Source organism: Labrus bergylta, chromosome 20 (assembly GCF_963930695.1).
Source record: "Labrus bergylta chromosome 20, fLabBer1.1, whole genome shotgun sequence".
In the NCBI taxonomy this organism is placed as follows: domain Eukaryota; kingdom Metazoa; phylum Chordata; class Actinopteri; order Labriformes; family Labridae; genus Labrus; species Labrus bergylta.
Genome location: NC_089214.1, coordinates 9,443,624 through 9,465,725, shown reverse-complemented (window position 1 = coordinate 9,465,725; position 22,102 = coordinate 9,443,624). Strand labels below are relative to the sequence as shown.

At 41.7% G+C, this 22,102-nt stretch overlaps 1 protein-coding gene across 2 annotated transcripts in view; it reads left to right on the top strand.

Annotated features, from left to right (window-relative positions):
• The window catches only part of rreb1a (ras responsive element binding protein 1a), a 59,253-nt gene that overhangs the window by 14,277 nt on the left and 22,874 nt on the right, over positions 1-22,102 (top strand). Inside the window, exons 2-4 of one of the 2 annotated variants that reach the window (XM_065948566.1) lie at positions 12,001-12,111; positions 21,558-21,653; positions 21,736-21,985. In XM_065948566.1, coding sequence (XP_065804638.1) covers positions 21,563-21,653; positions 21,736-21,985 — 341 coding nt within the window. In that variant the 5' untranslated portion in view covers positions 12,001-12,111; positions 21,558-21,562. The remainder of the gene's footprint in view (positions 1-12,000; positions 12,112-21,557; positions 21,654-21,735; positions 21,986-22,102) is intronic. The other variant, XM_065948565.1, reaches the window with a different exon arrangement.

Here is a 22,102-nt window from a genome sequence, read left to right as displayed (position 1 = left end):
CGCAAAACTTTGACTAAAACTTAAAGGAGATTACTTCCAGTTGAACAACTGATTGCCTAATTGTTGCTTTGTAGCAGAAGGTGTTTATTTTAAAGCTTCAGGGAATTGACCATCAGAGGTGTGTGTGTGTTTAAAGCAGGGGCCAAACGTGTGTGTGTGTGTGTGTGTGTGTGTGTGTGGTGGGTGTGGCCTCAGGTGTGTGGATTGGGGGGTTTGCAGTAGTAGGTGTGCCCACCAAACCCCATTCAGCTTTTAGTCAGAAATACAACAAAGACTCCCCATGGGAAAGTGCTGTGGTGGGACACACACACACACACACAAACACACCTATGCATGAACACACAAAGGTGTGTGTGTGTGTGTGTGTGTGTGTGTGTGTGTTGGTCGCCCCGGAGGCAGAGACACAAAGAGGCTCTGAGTCTTTTCACTCAACTGAAACCTGGTCCTCTTCAGCACCACGCCCTGCACGCACACACATGCCCGTGCGCACACACACACACACACACACACACACACACACACACACACACACACACACACACTGACACTCACACAAACTGTACACACTGAGGATATCACACCTCCTCTCTTCTCCTTTCTTTTTGTCTCCGCTCATCTTTTTTCTCTCCTCATTCTTCTTCTCCCCCTTTTTTGTAAATTTCATCTTCTCTACCCTATTTTATCTACCTCCAAATGCTCCTCCTCCTCCTCCTCCTCCTCAACATCTTATTCTCTCTTCCTACTCCTCCTGTTCCTTGACCTTCTTTATCGTTTTTCCTCCTCCTACATTTTATCTCTCTTTCTCCTCCTCTGTTCCTTCCCTTTTTTCATTCTTTTCCCCATTCTGTTGTCCTTTTTTCTTCTACTTTGTCTCCTCACAATCGTTCTCTGTCTCCTTTTAGCCTACTCTTCCTCTTCTTGCTCCTTTTTTTTTCATCATCTACTGGGCATTTCTTTCTTACACCTCCTCCTTCCTAACAATCTTCCTCCTCTTTCTCAGTCTCTTTTCCCTCCTCCTTCGCTGTCTCCTCTTACTCGTCCTCCTCCTCCTCCTCCTCCTTCACTGTCTCCTCCTCCTCCTCCTCCTCCTCTCACAGTACTTTGCAGAAGAGGTGCAGTCTTTGATAACACTGCTCAGCTGGACTCTGACCTCTTATGTAACTTTATTGTGGTGGGTCCAGTCGGTACAGATTAAACCTGAAACAAGAGGCACTCTGCAGAGGATTCTGGGAAATGTAGTTATTTGTTTATCCTCACTGAAGAGACATTTCAAGATGTTTTTTGCGTGTCGTGCCGCACATACTTACATCCTCATGATCGTTTACGAGGAGGGGGGAGATGGGGGAGAGAGGAAGGTTGAAACAGAAAAATAATTCTTGTTCGCTGCAGAGCTCCCCACTGCTTCCTGCTTCCTCACCAGACAGGAAGTGAAGGATACGTTGCTGTTTTTTCAGCATCTCTGCGACGCAGATAAGAGACAGCAGGGGGATGATGGAAGATAAAAGAGATCAGTGGTGCTTTAAGAGTTGGACTTGGTCAGAGTTTATCCCTGTGTGTGTGTGTGTGTGTGTGTGTGTGTGTGTGTGTGTGTGTGTGTGTGTGTGTGTGTCAGTAACACATTAACTGTTTTATCTCAAGCAGCCCTTTGCACCCTGTGTGTTAAAGATGCTGTAAAAAAGTTTTTCTGGCGGGAGCGAACGCCATTTTGTCCCTGCATCACAAAGAGAACACACTGTTAGCTTGTGTATGTGTGGGTTTGCGTGTGTGTTCAAGGGAAGGAGCAAAGGAAGCAGAGGGAAAGGGGAATAAGAAAAGGCGTGGAAGATCATTAGGGACAAAACAAGTGTGGAAGGACAGAGAGAGATGAGGAACACAAGCAGAGCTGATTGGGAAGAAAGGAAGGAAAGAAGACTCAAATGAGAGAATAGGGAAGGAAAGGAGATGAGAGGGAAAGGAAGCAACACACAAAAGGGAAGGAGAAAGGAAGAAGAGAAAGAAGGAAAGCAAGGAGAGAAGAAGGAAGAAAGAAAAGGAGACAGTAGAGCAAGCGAGGAAAAGACGAATGAAGACAAAAGGGAGGGTAAGGAGGGAAGGAAGGAAGGTGACAAGGAAGGAGAAAGGAAGGAAGGAAAGGGGACAAAGAAAATGAGAAGGAGGAAAGAAAGGAGATAAAAGAGGGATGAAGGAAAGGAGGCTGAACTGAAGTCATTTTTTATGTCAGGTGAAGTTCAGCTGGTCCAAACTGGAAAAAGTTGGTCTCCACGGCGAAAAACAGCTGTTCAAATTTCTAACACACACACACACGGACACAGCTGTCCAATGTGGGAAGGGAGGGTTGCAGGGACAGGGAGAACTCTGATAGGCCGAGCGTGTGGCCTTGTACTTTGTCTAAAGAGAGAGAGATACAGGGTGAGTGAGACGGAGGGATGGAGAGGAAGAAAACGCAAGAAGAGTGAGATAAGATGGAGAGCATGAGAAAAGAAAAGGGACGAGGGAGTCAAGCCTTAGTTGACCGCCATCATCCGTGTGAGCGTGTGTGTGTCCAAATCTTTTTTCTTCTAACACACAAAGATGGCTGTTATGGAGAAAGAGAGCGACTTCCTCTGCTTTTTAACTAATAATGTCATTGTAATGTTATGTCTAACTTCAATAAACTGTATAAAACAGTCGGGGTATAGTTACCATCACATCACCCGATGGTTTTAGGACTCCATCTCTTGAGTTGTTGCCATCTGTTTTTTTTTTTTTAACCAGAAGATAAAAAGATGATCAAGAGGAAGGAGTCAGTGAACAAACTATAAAGTCAGGTATGGTGAGCGTTGACACACATAACGTGCTACTTAGTGCTAACATAATGCTACAATTTCATTGGCAGAAAGAATGGCGCTCAGACTTGTAGGACTGTCTGTTAATACATAACAATAAAGCGCACGGCGAGAGAGATTATTTGTCTTATTATTTACATGAAAAAAATCTCCAAAAGGCTGCAACAGCACAGTCACAGCCCCAGAGGTTGACAAAATTAGTTGGTGACACCTAGCAGCCCTCATCTGTCAGTCAAAGAGGCCACACCCCTGATTCTGTCCACCTTTAAGCCTTGATATTATGTCAACAGGGGAGTTGTGTAAAGGGAAATGAGCCATAGACTCAAAACTGTTTTTATGCCAGTCTGTAAATGTTTATTTTTGCTGTAAAGATGGATTTAACATGGGGCTTTAAGGGCACTGACTCACTTTTGGCTACATCCTCTAGTGGCCACTTGCGGAACTGCAGTGTTATGCACTTTTAAATTGACTTCATTTTTCAGCCCTAGAGTTTGCTACTGTATGTCTATTTTAGTTCTCTGCTACTTAGTGTGCATTTCAAGATTTAAAAAAAATATATAAATTACTGTGTATGTGTTAAATGCCTCGAGTGATGTCACTTGAGTCAGAATCAGTTGCTGCGACTTGGGACGAAATGAGCCTTTACACTTTGTTCTCCTCTTGGCCACAGTAGCGGCTACTGAACTATCACCCAGATTTCTGATAGAGTTTATAGCTGTTGAGTTGCATTGTGGGTAATGTAGGCCCCTGTCTTTGAAAAAGGAAGATAAATGTGTGACTTAACGAGATTTTATCTTGATTTTAAGGTCACTATCTTAAATTTAGAAGTTGTTTATTTCTTCCAGCTCTTTGTCTAAAACTATTTGTCATTCTCTTCACATTTTTTCGCTCTTCTTATATACACATTTAACCTCCCTTTCTCTTTATACCGCCTCTTTTTCCCACTTTTCTTGTTCTCTTTGGCTCATTTTCTCAGTGTGCTGTGCTTAATCTCTCCATCTTGCTTTCTCCAACTTTGACTGTGTGTGTTTGTGTCTGAAGAGATGAGCTGTGATTCTTTCGTTATTTATTGATGCAACAACACACTGTTAATGTGTGTCAGATTTTTATCTTGTCATTGATTTAAAGTGAAAACAGACTTTAGCCAGAAAGACTCTCAACAGTTTAGTGTGTGTGTGTGTGTGTGTGTGTGTGTGTGTGTGTGTGTGTGTGTGTGTGTGTGTGTGTGTGTGTGTGTGTCGCCTTGAGGCCCCACAGCATGCTCCTACACGCCAAAGCCGGTTTGAGCTTTGGACTCATTCAGCGCACACACATACACACGCACAGTCATCCAGTATTTCAGGTGATGAAAGGGCTGTGAGGGTTTAGTTTGCATACAGAGAGAGATGGAGAGAAAGAAAAGAGGAGGAGAAGAAGGAGGAGGGACAGGAGGAGTCACACCCAGCTTCTATTGTTGTTGTAACTTCAGGAGGAGGAGGAGGAGGTTTTCTCTCTCTGTTCAAACATTATTAACAGATGAAGGACATTTCTCACATCATTGCATCGTCTCGTGCAGAGTTCCCAGCCTTCTTTACGAACAGAATGCAAAAAAATCTGTCTTCAAAGTAACCCAACTTTATATAAAGAAATATGTCTCTTTTTGATTAAAGCTTTTATTTTTTATTTTATTCATCTGTAGAGTATCAGAAAGCATCAGCAGTAACCCATTAGGACATTCTGAGTCTTTACCTTCGATGGTGGCCATGATGTCGTTACAGAGCTGAAACTATTGGAAGACGACTTCATCTAATGGTTTGTTAAATTAGTCATCAATGGACTTTTGATACCTTAAATAACAAAAAATGGAGGTGAATTTATCCATCATGCTGCTAGCGCAAGTTTGACATGCAACCTGGAAATATTACCCCTTCAAAATATGTACATCAGAATGAGGCTTACGCCAGGAGCCAGACATCACAATATGCAGATTTAGCTGATTTCATTGATGTAAATGGATCCAAAGGATGCGGAAATTACTATATTTTAAAGTAAGGACTATTTTGTAGAGTTTGGTTTGACAGATTTGGATGCAATGTTGGAGAATGTGAAGAATTTAACATCAGTTAGACTTTTGTGACACAGTGTCAGGTAGTGCTGGGCAATTAATCAAGATTCAATTTCTGTTAGCATTCTGGCTTTCCACGATCATGAAAACGAGATCATCGACGTTAAACAAAGCAATTTTTGTATCGATGTCTTTCATTGAGTCTGAAGGATAACAGCAGCCTGTACCCTGCACAAGCCGAGGACACACTGTGTTATGGATGTGGCCAGCTGTGTGTGTGTGTGTGTGTGTGTGTGTGTGTGTGTGTGTGTGTGTGTGTGTGTGTGTGTGTGTGTGTGTGTGTGTGTGTGTGTGTGTGTGTGTGTGTGTGTGTGTGTGTGTGTGTGTGTGTGTGTGTGTGTGTGTGTGTGTGTGTGTGTGTGTGTGTGTGTGTGTGTGTGTGTGTGTGTGTGTCCCTCCCACTTCTTCTTTCCAACACACACCACTTTCTGTCAGCCTGCAAATATGTCAACTCTGCGTGTGTGTGTTTGCCTTTCATACCCCCACACACACATTTACACACACATGCACACACTCTTGATTGTGTTAGCAGATACTCAGACTGTGTGTGTGTGTGTGTGTGTGTGTGCGTGCCAGCTGCTGTGTGTGTGTGTGTGTGTGTGTGTGTGTGGATTTATGGAGTATTTGAGCTGTGTAGAGGATGAATGTGTCGCTTGTTGAGCAGAGAGAGACAACTGCTGGAAGATGATGGAGGAGGAGGAGGAGGAGGAGGGTGTGACTCCTGCACGGAGGGATGGAGAAGTGATGGAGAGAGGAGGACACACAAAAACAGAACAGAAAGAGGACAGATAGTTCTGCAACCACACTGGGCAACTATTTGACTTTTTATTCTTTTAAAGAGAGAAAATGAAACTCAAACGTTGAGAGGAGGAAGAGGAGAGAAAGCTCTGAAAGATTAACCGTAACCTGCTGTAATCGTTCAAAAGATCCTGGACTTTATGCATGGAACAAAAATATCCTGCATTTAAAAAAACACCTGTCTGACAACAGACCACTGTACTCAACTTTAGAGCACCCACAATTTTCATGCATTTCCCCCTCTCAACAAAAAAACAAAACGAGGATTAAAAGTGTTAGTTCATGCAGGACAGAGAAGTCATAAAGTCACACGAGATGTCAGAGGTAATGACACATTTTGAAGGGATTTTACTTTCCCCTTTGTGAAAATGACAGACCCAACCTCTGACCATGAGGTGTGTATAGCCAACTTCCAAAATCTGATCCACGGACAGAATTCAGGATCCTAGACAGAATTTAAGAGTGATCATGAAATAAAGAATACGTTCAATTTCTTGATCACATGTGTTTGTTAAATGAGTACAAAGAGAATATTTCTCTGACGTTAAATTAAAAAGAAGTGTGTGCAAATATACTTATAGTGTGGTTAACATCTGCTCACTGCTGTCCCGGTGAACACACACTCTGGTGAAAGTAGCAGCAGCACAAGTGTTTGGCAGGAGCGTGTGTGCGTGTGCGTGCGTGTGTGTGTGTGTGTGTGTGTGTGTGTGTGTTTTCTCCAGGTTAGCATCTGTTGATTTGAGGCTGAATGAAGCTTTAAATGAGTCAGAAACAGAGAGTGAGCAAGGCGGGGAAACAAATGTGTCTGCTCCACACACACACACACACACACACACACACACACACACACACACACACACACACACACACACACACACACACACACACACACACACACACACACACACACACACACACACACACAGTGATGTAGCACGTCCAGGTTAGCATCTGTTAGCGTGCTTCGAATGAATAGAGGCCTCACAGAGGAGAGAGCAGAGGTCGTTGGCTGTCTCTGACACCTGTTAACGTGTGTGTGTGTGTGTGTGTGTGTGTGTGTGTGTGTGTGTGTGTGTGTGTGTGTGTGAGACAGCTGCTCCACACGTTGACAGAGACCCCCTGCTCTGACTTATTGCCCCCCCCCCCCCCCCCCCCCACTACCACTCTGGCTGTAATTACAGAAGAGCGGAGGAGGAGGAGGACAGTGAATGAGGTTTATAAAAAGTCAGCTGATAATAATTTTTGCAGACTTTTCTTTTTTTTCTGTCTTTCCCATGAGCGTTTGAGGAATCAGGCCGCGCTCTAAACAGGAAGTAATACTGCAGCGTCATGATGGAGCGAAGCAGCGCACAGTTTCTTTCTGACAAAAACAAAATACCAATCTGTGCACAAGCAGTTCAAGAGACGAGTTAGAAAAACATATACATTTCTTTTTAGAAATCACGATTATATTCTTGGGATGTCATAACTTTATACTTATAATATATAAGTTATCACTGAATTTGAATTTGACATGTCAGTGTTTAACCCATGTGGCCAGGTTTGATATTTTTGCCACTGTTTGCATCTTTGCATTGACTTTCAGGCCCTGTTTACACAACAACGATTTCAGCTGTAAACAATAACCTCGTGTCACCCTTTGCCTGTTAGTTTACATGACAACAGCGTTTTCGGGTGCCTGCAAACAGAACGTTTTGAAAACAGGTTCCAAACTATTAAAAACGGCATCGTCTCCCTCACTGGAAATATAATGTTCCCCTGAAAATGTGGACATTTCACACAGGTACATCATGCTTTCAGTCAATAGCCCACCTTGAGTTGATGGACTACAACAGTGGTCTGTGCAGCTCACTCCCAGTTGACATTTGATTCTTGTAGATTAGTGACTTGTAGCAACCCCACCTCTTCATAAACATTTGTGCGTTAGCCATTTTTTTACATTTTTACACCTCACCACTCTGTAGAAGAGAGAGCATGTGAGCATGCATGTGTCATTTATTAGAAAGTAACACCGCCAACTACTGGTCTGTCAGGTAAACTGCAGCTTTTTTGTGTTTTTTTTTTTTTTTTTCAGGGATCTTTGTGCAGGATGTTTATCGAAACGTTATCAACTGAACTTGGAACATTTTTGAAAACACAAAAAAGATTTCCTATTCAGTGGATTGTTCTGGTCTTATATTGATTCTTTAACAGTTTTAAAGTCTCCATAAGAGGATTTAACAGCATCATAAATGAGGTGTAAAACATGTGAAGGGTCTTGTAAGACAGAGCATCTTGGAAAACTCTGCTGCATGACCGTTAATAAAAGGATGTGATGGCGTGTCTTTGATGTCACTGATCACATGATGAGACTTGAACACACAGTTAACAGTGACTGCGTGTTCTGACTCATCTCGTGTGTTTGAACAGTCGATAAGGATGCTCACACACTCACGCAGAACGATAGAGAGAGAGAGAGAGAGAGAGAGGTGTTCACGTCCTTCAGGCATTCTGCCAGGGCCACAGACTCAAACAGCCAATCAGCTGCCAGGTGACACAGAGGGTGGTGGGCAGGCGGCCAATCAAGGCAGAGTTTAGTGAGCGCCTACAGGAGCGGCTCATCTGGTCTGACTGGATTCTCTCTCTGACAAGACGCCCGCTGCTTTCCTCTTCTTCTCTCACTTCCTTTTTTGTTGCAGTCACTGAGTGCTGACTCCGCCCCCTTCACTTTTTCTCTCCTCCATTCTCTTAATCCTCGGCTCTGTCCATGCGGTATCTGTGTGGATTGTGAAATATTGAAATCAAGCACCATTTCCTGTAAATGAGTGTGAAGTCTCTCCTACTCTCCTCTTCTCTCGTCTCCTTTCCTCCTTTGTTTTCTCTCATCATTTGCCATCATATCTTGTTTCCACCTCCCCTCTCTTGATTCCTATTCCTAAATGGATTCATTTTCCTCGTGCTGTGTGCTCTCCTGTATCCTTTATTCCTCTCTCCTACCCTTTCTCCTTCATTATCTCCTTGCTTGTTTTCTCCCCTCCCATTTCATCTCCTTGTGACCTCTCCTTGTATGTCTCCTGCTATGTTGCACCCTTTCTTCTCTTGTTTCATTTTCCCCTTATTTCCTCTACTGTCATCCATTCCCTCTCACCTTTTACCTCTCCTCCTCTCTTGTTTCCTTTCCTTCTTTCTCTCCGCATCTGTAGTTTCTTCTGTTAACTTTTCACCTTTTCTCTCTTGTTGCATCTCCTTTCCTTTCCTTGCTTCCTCTCCCCTCCCTTGTCTCCTCCAGGCTCTCTACACTTGTTCTTGCCTGTCAACCAAAACCAGAGCAGCATTCTTCAACGCACACACACACACACACACACACACACACACACACACACACACACACACACACACACACACACACACACACACACACACACACATTCCTCATCCTGCTCGGCGGGTTATTTTTACCGCCAGTAATGTTACAGGCGCTCTGATGGCCGCCGGCCTGCTTTCACACTTGGAAGCATCTTTTCATCCACACGCCGTTCTCAGGTTCTGCACCGTCATTCCTCCTGTTTATTCCCAGTTAACCCAGTTACACTGTAACAGACACTAACCAGCACTCACCGACACCACTGCTGGTTAATGTTTCATGACTTGTGAATCCTAGTTAGACTTCTTGAAAAACTTGGAAGGCCGCACAAACAGAAGAACGACACTTGAACCGAGTGTTTGTTAACTGCACATTTGATCAGTTCTTTATGTCATTGTGTGATTATTTGAAATGATGCTTCCTTTTTGAAATCAGCCTCCTCTTCCAGCAAAGTTAGATTTTTTTTTTTGTGGGCTTTAAATTAGAGATAGGACAGTGGATAGAGTCATAAATCAGAGAGACTGGGGAGTGATATGTGGGGAAGGAGTCACAGATTGGATTCTAACCCGGGCCGCACGCCTCGAGGACCACAGCCTCCGCGCATGGGACTCTTGTAATTTATCTTTGCAAGTCTAATCCATTATCAAGACATTAGCAGCTCTTTCTATCAGATTTAGCGCCGCTTTAAGCTGCATCTGGAGCCTTTTAGCGCTCCAAAGCTACAAAACAATGCAACAGGCCCCGTCAGAACAAAGCTAAAGTGAGTTAGCAAGGGCTAGTTTATTAGCTGCTGGCTTAGCGGGAGCTTTGTGTGGTGGAGGGAGAACATGGTGATAAACCCTGGGTTAGGTGGGAGCGGTGGCACCTCCCTGTATCAGCTTACACCTCCTCTATCTCCCACAACACTGACGACAGCACGTCAGCGGCGGACACGGAAAAGGTTTTTAAGCTCCTGATTCAAGACACAGGGGACCATGCTTATTATATTTAAAGTGTTAAGATTGAAGATACAATTCTGGACAACAGGGAGCGCAATTAGATACAGTTTTGAATTATTAATGCTTTATTTGGACATTTCTGACATTTTCCTCCCTCCTCTTTTATCCATCACCTCATTCCTCCTCTTCATCTCTCTCCTCCTCTCTCCCTCCATCCTCAGTTACCTCCTAATTAGTCTTACCAACCCTCTAAGCTCTTAATCTTTCTCTGTTTTCCATCCCCCTCTCTCTCTCTCTCTCTCCTCCTCATCCATCCATCATCCCTCTATCTCTCATCCATCTATCCATCCTTCTGTAAATACTTCCACAATGCTTTGCAGCCTGTTGCATCTCCCCATCCTGCCACCGTCTCTTTTAACTTCTTTCCCGTTACATTTTTTTTGTCTCTTCCTCCTTCCTTCCGCCATCCATCCCTCCCTCCCTCCCTCCGTCAGTTTGTTCAGTCTAACAGCAGCAGCAGATTATCGTCTTTGTGCAGCACTGATGCTCAGCCCCCCCCCCCACACACACACTCGTCACGTCTCCATCAGGAGCTCCACGCTGTCTTTAGCTCAGCTTAGCTCCTGTTTACACTTCACATCACCTTTTGTCTCTTCTTCTCCTTTTCAGCTGTCGTACTAACACAACACAGCATTTACCTCATTTTTTTTTTAAAACAACATAAACCACGCTGACCTTTTCTTTAAGACATCAAACTTTTTTGCGTCTTTCTTCTCCAGTACATTGGCATTAATTGAGATTTGAAAACAATATTTATTTAATATAAAACGCGCAGGGCAGGCTTTGTAGTTTTCTGAAGGACTATGAACTTATGCCCGAACAATATGGGATAAATTCAAACCTTAAGCAACATCATCCAGAAGAGGAATAAATCACTTATTAACAGTTTAACACAAGCTAAAGTGGACTTTTGTTCTTTTGTATTTCACACCACATTCCTGTTCAAATGACTATGCAAAGGTTCTAAGGCTGCAAAGATATGGTATAACATATTCTATAAACACATACAGCAGCAAGAATATTATAAGAATCAGCCCCTTAAGGAAGGTGCAATGCTGCGTTTGCAAATGTTAAAGCAAGTTTACCCAATTGCTGCAGAATCCCTGCAGTTTTGTCCAGTCACCACAACTTTGAACACAAATGTGATTCATCACCTTGTGTTATCATTGTGTTTATTCTAAAATATATTTTTAGTTATTGTCAGTGTTTCTGACAATTATCAAATGCTTTCTTCCTTTATTACGAATCTGCAGGGTCATAACTACACACCTGGTAGTTTGATTTCTCTTCTCCGGCACTAAGACACACTTTTCATCACGTATCACTTTCTGTTGTCAGCATTAGCCCGTACAACACCTTCTGAAAGAGTCATGTTTCGTCTCTTCATAGATACTTTAACCTTAAAAAGGTATAAAAACTAAAATTTGTTTTTATTAAAAAAAAAGCTATAGTTCATTTCTTTTACACTCTTTTTTGTTTGTTTTTATCTGACTTTGCCCCACTTACAGCAGATAGCAGGTATCTTTGTGTTACCCATGATGCACTGGGACACAGTTTGTGTTTCTGCTTGTACACTAACCGTTATCTTACCGCAGTGATAATATCAACACAAACTACCGGTGACCTCTGTACGTTAACAGCAGGGATTCATTGTGTGTGTGTGTGTGTGTGTGTGTGTGTGTGTGTGTGTGTGTGTGTGTGTGTGTGTGTGTGTGTGTGTGTGTGTGTTTACATTTGATGTTCAGATTGTGTGTGTGTGTGTGTTTACATTTGATGTTCAGATTGTGTGTGTATTAGTATGATGCTTCCCTTTGCATTGCACGCTACATTTTTTATGTTGTTTATATGAACTGTGTGTAATTCTTTGTGATAGGTGTTTGTGTTTGTGTTTGTGTGTGTCACTGACTGTCTCTCTGTGCTCTCCCCCTGCAGTGTGAGCAGAGGTTGCAGCAACACACACACAACAAACCCCGCCCCCTCCCGCCCCGCCCTTCGAGACACGAGCGAACGAACGAACGTTGCTTTACGAAAAAAAAAGGACGGGTAAATATGCTCCTCCCTCCTTCCATCCATCCATCCATCCATCCATCCATCCATCAAGCCCTCCATCCTTTTTTTCTGCCGGCTGTCGAAAAAAAAAAAAAAAAAACCTCATCGCTCTGCCTGCCGCGCTTTCTTTCTTTTTTTCATTTTTCTTTTTTTCATTTTTCTTTCTTTCATTTTTCTTTCTTTCTTTTTCTTATCTTTCATTTTTCTTTCTTTCTTTCTTTCTTTTTCTTATCTTTCATTTTTCTTTTTCTTTCATTTTTCTTTCTTTCACTTTTCTTTCTTTCTTTCACGCCTTGCTTCTGTTACACCATCCCCATATTTTCGTTCTTTACGCAGCATGGCCGTCATCCCTCCATCACCGCTCCTTTGATCCCCTTTTTCATAATTTTCGAAAAACTCTGACCATCTTCCATCCGTTTCAACAAAAATCTCCTACACACACACACACACACACACACACACACACACACACACACCTGTAAACGCTGCATCACCTGCCGCTTCCTCGCTGCTTTCTGCTCCTGATATCTCCTGTCTAAATGAACATGAACAATCATGTCATCATTATGTCAGTGTGGCTCCATCTGTTCCTTTAAATGAGCTGCTGTATGCTTCTATTTGCTCTTTTCTCTGATTATTGTCTTTTTATTGGTTCTTATGTTCTATTTCATGTTTGCAGAAGATCATACCTTGTCATTTTCTGTTGACTGCTTCGTTTGACTGCAGTTTGCAAGTGGAATCCAGCGATTTAAAAAATGAATTAATTGACAGCTCTAGCTTTTTTTTATTACTTTAGAACAATACATGTAAGTCAGCATAATATAAACATTTAATAAGTATGGGTTATGTTTTTTACACAAGTGTTCCCATGTTATGAGAACACATGTTAGCATTTTGAGAACAAATTAAAAACATTTTTAACAGAAAATAAGAAACAAAAGTCATGAAAATAGAATAACACATCATAAAGTTGTTTTGTTAGAAATGATCTGTTGGACACAACTTTGAACACAAAGTACAAAGTAAGGAGAGGTCAGCTGGGACAGTACACACTGACTGAATGTGTGTGTGTTTGTTCATCTGAGGGAGACAGAGCGAGTTAAGGCATCTGCATCCTGATTGGCTGAGAGCTGGCAGACATTTTCCACAGTCAGGCTGTTCAGTGGTTGGCTGAGACTCTCCCCTCCCCCCTCTGCCTCTTGGCTCTGGTATGCCGTACAGTAGAGCTGGCACACCGTTGATGCTATCTCAACACTTTATCACGTCGGGTCTAAACTCCACATCACAAACACACACTCACTCACGCACACACAGCAGTCAATCTGTAACCCCGCTGCAGGGTAGAAAACTCTCTCTCTATCTCTCTCTCTCTCACACACGCGCACACGCGCACACACAACACACACACACACACACACACTAACAGGAAAGTAAGGAAGAGCCTGAAAGACAAGACGATGCAAGAGAGAAGAGGGAGCAGGAGGAGGGGAAGGAGAGGATGAGCAGAGTGAGAGTCGCACTGTTTCCTTTTGCAACAAAGTTCTGGGTTACATTTTTTGCAAAAAGTGAAAAGCAATGCAGGATTTGATGCAATGCATGGCCAATAGTATGTGGAAACCCCTGCCAACTTGCTTGAACAGTTACAACACAAAAGTTACAATCTGGGAGGTATCCAATAAATATCCAAACCTGCAAATACAGTTTATCACCACACAGGATGCTAAAGAGCACAAAACAGAAGCTTTCAGGATTGCTACTTAGAGGTTGTTGCTAATTTGTGCTCATCCTGCAATCAGATCAGAAACAGTTGATGGCTGGATTGGTTGCAGAGAGAAAACTATTTAGTAACGATTTCAAAAAGCATGTGAAAAAAATCAGAGTTGTGTGCTGATTTGACCCCTTTCTCTGCCTTTTAGTAAAAAAAAAATAAAATAAAGAAATTCTGTTCATTAACCATTTAGTTATTTAAAAATAAATCTGCTAGATTTTTCTGTATAAACTTTAAAGTTTCGATGCTAAACAGAAAAATCGTTTTCAGATATTTACTTAATAAAGTCAATCCCAAAATTGCATAAAGTCTTTAAACTCTTAGTCTATAGCCTTCTTTCAACTTTGTGTTGACCGTTTGTTTCAGAGCCCCCATACCAGTGCACAAATCCAGCTAGCGAACAAATGATTTTCCCAGTTTGGTGTGTTAGAAACCAGGCATCATCAGTGTTAATGGTCATCTGGCTGAATGGAAGGTGTCCACTTACTTTTGGCCATGTTGTGTGTGTGTGTGTGTGTGTGTGTGTGCATGTATCTGCATTGGGATATTCTGCGTTCAGCTTTGTGAGTGTGTGTCAACAAGTACAGGCAAAGTACTGCAGCGTGAGGAGTGGAGGAAGGAGGGAAGTCAGGAGAGGTGGAGGATGGGCAATGGCAGCTCAGTGTTAGGTGGGGGGGGGGGGGGGGGTGTTCAGTGAGAAAGAGAGCGAGAATGCCCATCAATCTCTCTCGCCCTGAACACACTCGCACATGGGGAAGCAGCGAAGCACTCTCTTGTGACTCCAGTGAGTGTGAGCTTCCTGTTGTGCTCAACACACAGAGAGAGAGAGAGAGAGAGAGAGAGAGAGATTCTTTCGGTTTCTTTAGCCTCTCAGAAAGTTTGGGGACGTGCTTTATCATCCTGCAGCATCAGCATCAGGAGTTTTTCAAATAAATTTCAACAAGGTGTTATTTTCTGGATTTTAAAAAATCATTTTGGCCTATGCTCAACATGTTGAACACAGGATAAAGGACTCCTCTAGATACTGTCCCATTTGTGATTAATTTACTTAATTTAACTTTTTTTATAAATAGTTTTATTTACTCCCCTTCATTTACGCATTCACTGAATTTGAAGCAGCCATTTAAGGAGTGAAAAGTAATTGGATGAACATGCTGCAGCTGAAATGTTGATCAGGGTGACTTTAGCCAATCATCTCCCATCCAACACCATTTGAGCAAACATAGCTAAATGTAAATATATTTTCTTTTTAGCTTTACATACACGTACATTTTCTTAATTTGAGTTTATGCCAGTATGGTACAAAGTTGTATACCTAATAGCAATACATCAGAATTGTTTTCTTACTCAACAAAAAAAACATTTCCATATCAATGGTTTCACATTAATTAAATCAACTCTTAACTTAGTCACACGTGTGTCATTGTGGTTTAAAAGAAAGCCAAAAATACCGTTGCTGCCGTTGAAGCGTGTGCTGACAGAGCCTCAATGTATGTTTTAAGAAATGTTGACTGGAATCTGGTTTTCCCTGTGTGTCTTTGGTGCGTTGTTCTGTATGTGTGTGAGGCCATTCAGAATGAGATGAAAAGATGTAGCGATGGAGACGGAGCGACAGTTAGGAAGAGGTAATAAATAGCCAACATATGGTCACTGGATCCTATCCTCCCCCCCGCCCCGCTCCTCTATCTCCCCCATACATCCTTCCATCCCTCACCCTGTGTCTCTACAGCTAAACACAGACTGTTAGCTGACACCATCGAGGGCCCATGTACAAATATCCCATCCTCGCAAAAAGAGTGATATAAATATAAATAAAGAAGGGGGAGAAAAAAGAGGGAGAGTTAAAGGAGAAAAAAGAGTTGAGGATGAGTCCTGTGGGGCTGTTTGCTTTCTACAGCAGGTGTCACTTTTGTCAGTTTGCCTCTGGCTCTCTGCCTGTGGGGCTGTAAAAGATGCTAGTGGGTTAACCCAGTGCTGCGAATGTTTGTAAGCTTCCAACAGAGCAGTGTGCTCAGGTACTCCGGTAAAGATGAAATAAACTTGTTTAGTAAAGTATTATCATCGTTTTGTGTCATCGTCATAACTACACAAGGTTTAACTGACTAGCATGATTGAGCTAACGGAAAAGAGCTGATCCACTGCTGTGTCAGACTGTCATTTAGGAGTTCATCCTGTTACACATTTTCTAAAATGTAGACATTGACTAGAAGGAAAAGTGATCCTTTTAAGTTATTGAAAGTGAAAAAATGATATTTGAATCGCCGTTCTCATCTAGGTGCTAGTCGGAACAGCATGGTAAAGCTAACGGAGAAAAGCTGAGTCACTGCTAAAGTTGTCCATGGCAAATTTTTACTCTGGTCCATATGTTACACATTCAATGTGTTTTATATAATTAAGGACCCCTACCTTACTACTGTATCATCTTAAAATAGCGTATAAGAATTGTATTGAACAATGCTAACGGGTAATATTTGTGTTAAAATAGTAAAAAGACGCAAGTTACAGTAACTAGCAGGGAGTGAGCTATGCCTCTTCTTTTATTTTATTACTAAAAATGCATAAAGTTTCTGTGCTAGTGTATTAGCTTATTTCAAATGATGCCAGTTAAGCCTTCCTGTTAGCATAATTTAGCTCATTAAAATGTAGCGGACTCGAGACATATTCTGAGCATCAGTATGCTAAAAATGCTAACTTAAGGTTTATGGATTTGATACTAATGTTGACCGTAGTGCTAATACTTAGCTTCCGAGGGCAAAGTAGCCTGCAGATAAACTACAGAAGACTTTTGTAAAATGTATTTTCAGCTTTATTGTTCGTTAAGAGATGAAATAAGAATAAAATATTTTTTGACGAGAATAGTCATCCATGATCAAGAGGCTGATGTTGATTTAGTTTGTACTCTTGAGTTAAGTGACCTTAACTTGAAACACGGCCATGCAGAGACTCTGCTGTCCAGATTTTATGTCCCAGCTGTCATGTCAGATGAAGGGAGGCAGGGACGTCAAGGATTTATGGGGCTCAGGTGACGGGAAACTTTTGGACTCACCCTTCTATCCCACACGTCTATCTCATCATCCATCCATCCCCCACTGTCCCTCCTCCTCCTCCTCCTCCTCCTCCTCCTCTGTAATGTCTGTCAGTGGGTTACATCTTCACACAGGTGCCACACACAGCAGGAGGTCTATGTCGTGAAATCGTTGACCTCAGTGTGACTTAAAGCAAAGCATGAGAATGGAAACTGCTTCTGTTGTTGTTCTGTTTGGGAAACCTAATAAAAAAACAACTGGTAACAGGCTAAACAACTTTTTAAAATGAGAAACAAACCTAAGAAGGACAGAGAGACACCTTACTCTGCACAAATAACGAGTATCAAACAGAGGGTCAAATCTTAAGAAGGTCCCATACATACTTCACCTCAATTTCCATCCATTTAAATCTTGTTTTTTTACTTATTTAAAATTGACTCTTTACTGCCAAAATGTTGAGAGTTTCAAAGTTTTTAGGTTTGTAATGTAGCCTACTCTTGATTCTAAAGCTGAAACAGGCGGTCCAATCACAGAATTATCCGGTAACAATTTTAGAATATTTGTCCAAAAATATCAGAAAAAATGAACATCATACTAACAAACATATTTGTACTTCTTTTATAGCTGTTTTGAGGCTTGATTTAAAATTGCCATATAAATAAAAGCTTCAATTATTATTATTTTTATATTCAATTTCAAATCAGACCAAATAGCCCACTTTTACTTGATAGGTAAGAAAACAATCAAATTTTACAATTTTAAAAGTTGGATTCAGACACTTTTCTTTTTTCACATGAATCTAATTTAACTGAAAACTGAAAGAGCAAAAGTATTTAGTAAGTAATCAGGTAAAAGTTGTACTCGAGTCATTTATAATCCAGCCTGGAAGTTGTGAAACATCAAGTATAGATTCAGTTGGTTCAAGCTTCATCAAACTGCATGTATCCATGGCAACATTAATCTGGCTCTACTTCCTAATACATCCAAGTAAACACCCGTTTAACTGACTTGAAAATTACTTTAAAGACTGGATGACAACCCAGGTGTTGTCTTCTTTAGGTAAGTAGCCATGGTTTTAAGGACTTTATATCAAATTCAGCTTTTATTTTCATAAATTTCGATTTCTCTTGTTATTTCTATCTAATACAAACAGATGGGAATGATCCATGGCTTGTTCAATGGATTAGTTATGTTGGGGTTAGAATACATCCCTTAAAGTTAAATTGATTAAGTACAAACCTGCAAGGCATCCATGCTTGTTTGGTTTTACTTTGCAAAAGCTCTATATATATCACAGTTTTAGGATTCTGTGGTAGGTTTCTGTGATGAAAGTGCTGGGTAAGTTACTTTTTTCCATGAACTTGTATGAAAGCTGGCCTTTCAGTCTATTTTCCTGCAGTGAAAGTCAAAATATATTGACTTTTTTAGGTTTTTCTCCATCCTTTCATCCATCTAAAGCACTGCGGCGGCCATGTTGTCAGGTCTTTTCTAAAAGAGAGTCTCCACATGTGTTTAGGAAGTTAAATGAGGCAGAGAGGAGGAGGAGGAGGAGGAGGAGGAGGAGGGGGGGGGGGGGGGGGGAGTGATGAAGTTAGAGAGAAAGGGAGGGATAAATGGAGCAACAGTCTTTGTTTGCAGCACTTTGGCACAGAGAGACAACTTTTCCATCACTCACACAGATAGACCGTTTACTCCCCGGCTCCCACATGGTGACCTTTTTTCTGCTTTTGCATGGATGTGAAAGAATGTCAGGATGTCAGCGCTCTGTGTGTGCGTTTGTGTGCGCACATGTGTGTGTGTGTGTGTCAAAGCTAGTGTGAGAATGACGGCTAGGAGCAGATGCAGTAACATCAGCTATCACACACACACACTCAGTGTATTCATCCACAGACTCATGTTTAACTACGTTGGACTATAGGGTTGTCATGATAGCCGAGATTTTTAAACTTGGATACTGTATGTAGTGGCTGGTTGGGTGTACAACATTGACTTTATTTAACGATGCACAACACATCTCTACCCCCTCCTGTTCTACAAAAATGAAACTTAAGTTTTCCTCGTGACGCTGAATACACATTTAGAGTCAGAGTGTGAGTAGAAGGGATTGGCTGGTGGAGCCGCAGCATTAACCCCCATTAGCCCCTTTCTCTTACTAAAAAAACACATTAAACTTTGTGATGAAAAGTCAAAGGGGGGGAGGGGGGTCCAAATGTTTTGGCATCATTTTTGTAGAGTTGTCATACGGCCTTTTCTTTTACTTGTGGCCTTGTTCACTCATCTTCTCTTCTCCCTTTTTCCTTCCTGTCCTCCATCCTTTTTTAACACTTCTAATCCTCTCTCTTCCCCTCCTTTTCCTTCCCTTCTCTCTATCCAACACCCCTCCTCCTCCTCCTCCTCCTCCTCCTCCTCCTCCCTCTCCTCCACTCCTTGTAGCCGTCTGTCGCGTAGTCTTTCAACAGGCTGTAAAAAGTGCTGCAGGAGCACTTCATCAGCCAATCACAATGTGTGCTGAAGACAGATGATGCTAATGTAAAAAACAATCCAGGGCTAAGCTGTGTGTGTGTGTGTGTGTGTGTGTGTGTGTGTGTGTGTGTGTGTGTGTGTGTGTGTGTGTGTGTGTGTGTGTGTGTGTGTGTGTGTGTGTGTGTGTGTGTGTGTGTGTGTGTGTGTGTGTGTGTGTGTGTGTGTGTGTGTGTGTGTGTGTGTGTGTGTGTGTGTGTGTGTGTGTGTGTGTGTGTGTGTGTGTGTGTGTGCACCTGCCACAACCATGTTACAGTTTGTCATGTAAGAGCAGTGATACAAGGAGAGGTCATTGGAAACGCTACACACACACACACTCACACACACTCTCACAAACTGCCAGTTGTCACCAGTCACTCGCAGAGCTCCACTCATCCTCTCCTCATCTCTTCTTTCTTCTCCTCCATCTTGCTTTTTGAAACTGGAACTGGAGTAAGATTATGGATGATTAAACTAGATTTAATACTTTCATACGCTCTGTGTTAAGTCTAGTTAAAACTTTATTGATCCCTGTTGAAAGACAAAACAGCAGAAAAAAAGAGTGAACAAAACAAGAGAACAACTGAAAACAAAGAAATGAATTCACTGAAATGTATCTCTTTGCAGTTCTCAGCTTTGTTTTATTTGTGAATTCATGAATATAAATAAATAACAAATAGCTATTCCAAATATAGATGTATTTTTTTTTATTACTTTATTTATTTTGACAAAGTGCTTCTTTCGTTGTTCGAGACATTTTTAGAGTTGAGAGCTTTGTTTGTATTTAGTTTAGTTTAAAGGTTGTCAACAGTTAAGTGCTTTAGGCAGCTTTAAAGTTAAAATAATGTCTGCATCTTCTGTAAGATGGAATCCTGGTACATCTACATCTTAATTGCATAACTTCTGTTTTAGCGCTCGTACCAAACCCCATTCACTTTTTGAATACTTTAAGATCTCTCTCTCTCTCTATATGTGATCTCTGCTTCTCTCTCATTCTTCTCTTTTTCCTTTGAACGTGGAATGTCAAACACACGCTCCCACCCTACAACACACACACTCACACACACGTGTAGACACACACATAAGGCCTCTGTCAGAGCTGGAGGAGGAAGTGGCGAGCTCTGGAGTGCTTCTTCCTGTGGGGGCTGCCAAACAGGAAGCCGTAATTAGCTCTCTTATTCTACTTCTCCTCCTCCTGGGGCAAAAAAAAAAAACTCATCTTCATTCCTCCTTTTCATCCACATTCCCCCTCTATCCCTTCTTAATCATCTAAAAACTTAAAATTCTGACTTTTTCTTCAAATGAATCTGGTCTCATCACTTTTACATGTCTTTCCTCTGCTGTGTCACACTTTCATCTTTGTTTGTATTGTCAGAATCAATCAGAAAACCAAGAGAAGTCACTGAGGATACTGTTTAGAAAGAGGCTTTTTAAAGTGACAGAAGCCTTAAATTAGTCAAAACATACTTCCTGTCTCCTTTATCTTTCACTTTGTGTCTTTAAACTGTTATATTTAAACTCTTTCCATCCATTTCCTGTGCTAAGTCATCCAAAACCTTTTATTTACAAACTTTCTAATTTCATGAATGCACTTCTGCAGCATTTATAATGTGTTAATAAAACTTGTGAAACCAGAGAGCAGTGTGGGATATTAACCCGAGCCTGCAGCCCTCATTCAGAGGGCCTGAGCTATTCTGAGTTAGCCCTCTCCCTTCACACACCAGACTCCATTGAAAAATCTGCCCGTTTAACGTGTCCTCATTTGACATCTAGTAGCACCAAGTAGAGGATGATTTTCAAGACCTTTTAAAGATTAACCAAGAGGCAGAACAATCTTAATTTAATGGATTACTTATATAAGGTTATACATTGAGAAATCTTTGACATAAAGTGTTAAAAAAAAGTTTGTAACATGTTTTAATCACAGCTGCATGGAGTGATTGATTCTTTGTCAAGTTATCAATAATTGCCAATTGTTCCAGCATAAATGTGATAGTTCAGTTTTTCTCCCAGATCTGGACCGCCATCTTTGTGAAACACTGACGTTTTTCTCGTTTGCATGGAAATCTTTTTGCACCATAGAAGTAATCGATGAATAGACAAATTGATGAACAACGACAAAAATTGTCTCTTTTCTTATATTTCAGCAGTCATGGAAAACTCCAACGAGGAGCAAAGAGCAGAGAAAAACGAGGAGGGGGAGTCGGAGACGAAGGAGGAAAAGACTCACAGTAACCTTAAAGGTACGCACATTTCCTCATTTGAAATTGACGACATTAAGCCAAAGAAATGACCTCAATTGCAACCTAAACTTTTATGATACAGCGATCAACGGGGTGACGGAGGAGGCAGCGAGTGCAGGAGAGCAGCTACAGAACGGAGACCGAGGAGGAGGAGACGGAGAAGGAGGAGGAGGAGGAGGGATCATGGGAGCTGAAGGAGGAGGAGACCTGTCCTCCATCAACGCCATGATGTCAGCAGTGATGTCAGCAGCAGGGACCATCAACGGCGGAGGAGACGGAGAAGGAGGGAGTGGAGTCACCTCAGCCAACTCCTCCGCCGGACCCTCACCAAGGTGAAGAACACATACCGCTGTTTTTATTTATTTCATAAAAGCCTACAAATACTTTCCAGCTTCTGCCTCGATTTCTAAATTATAAAATATTTCCAAAAATATTTTGGAGGGTAAAAT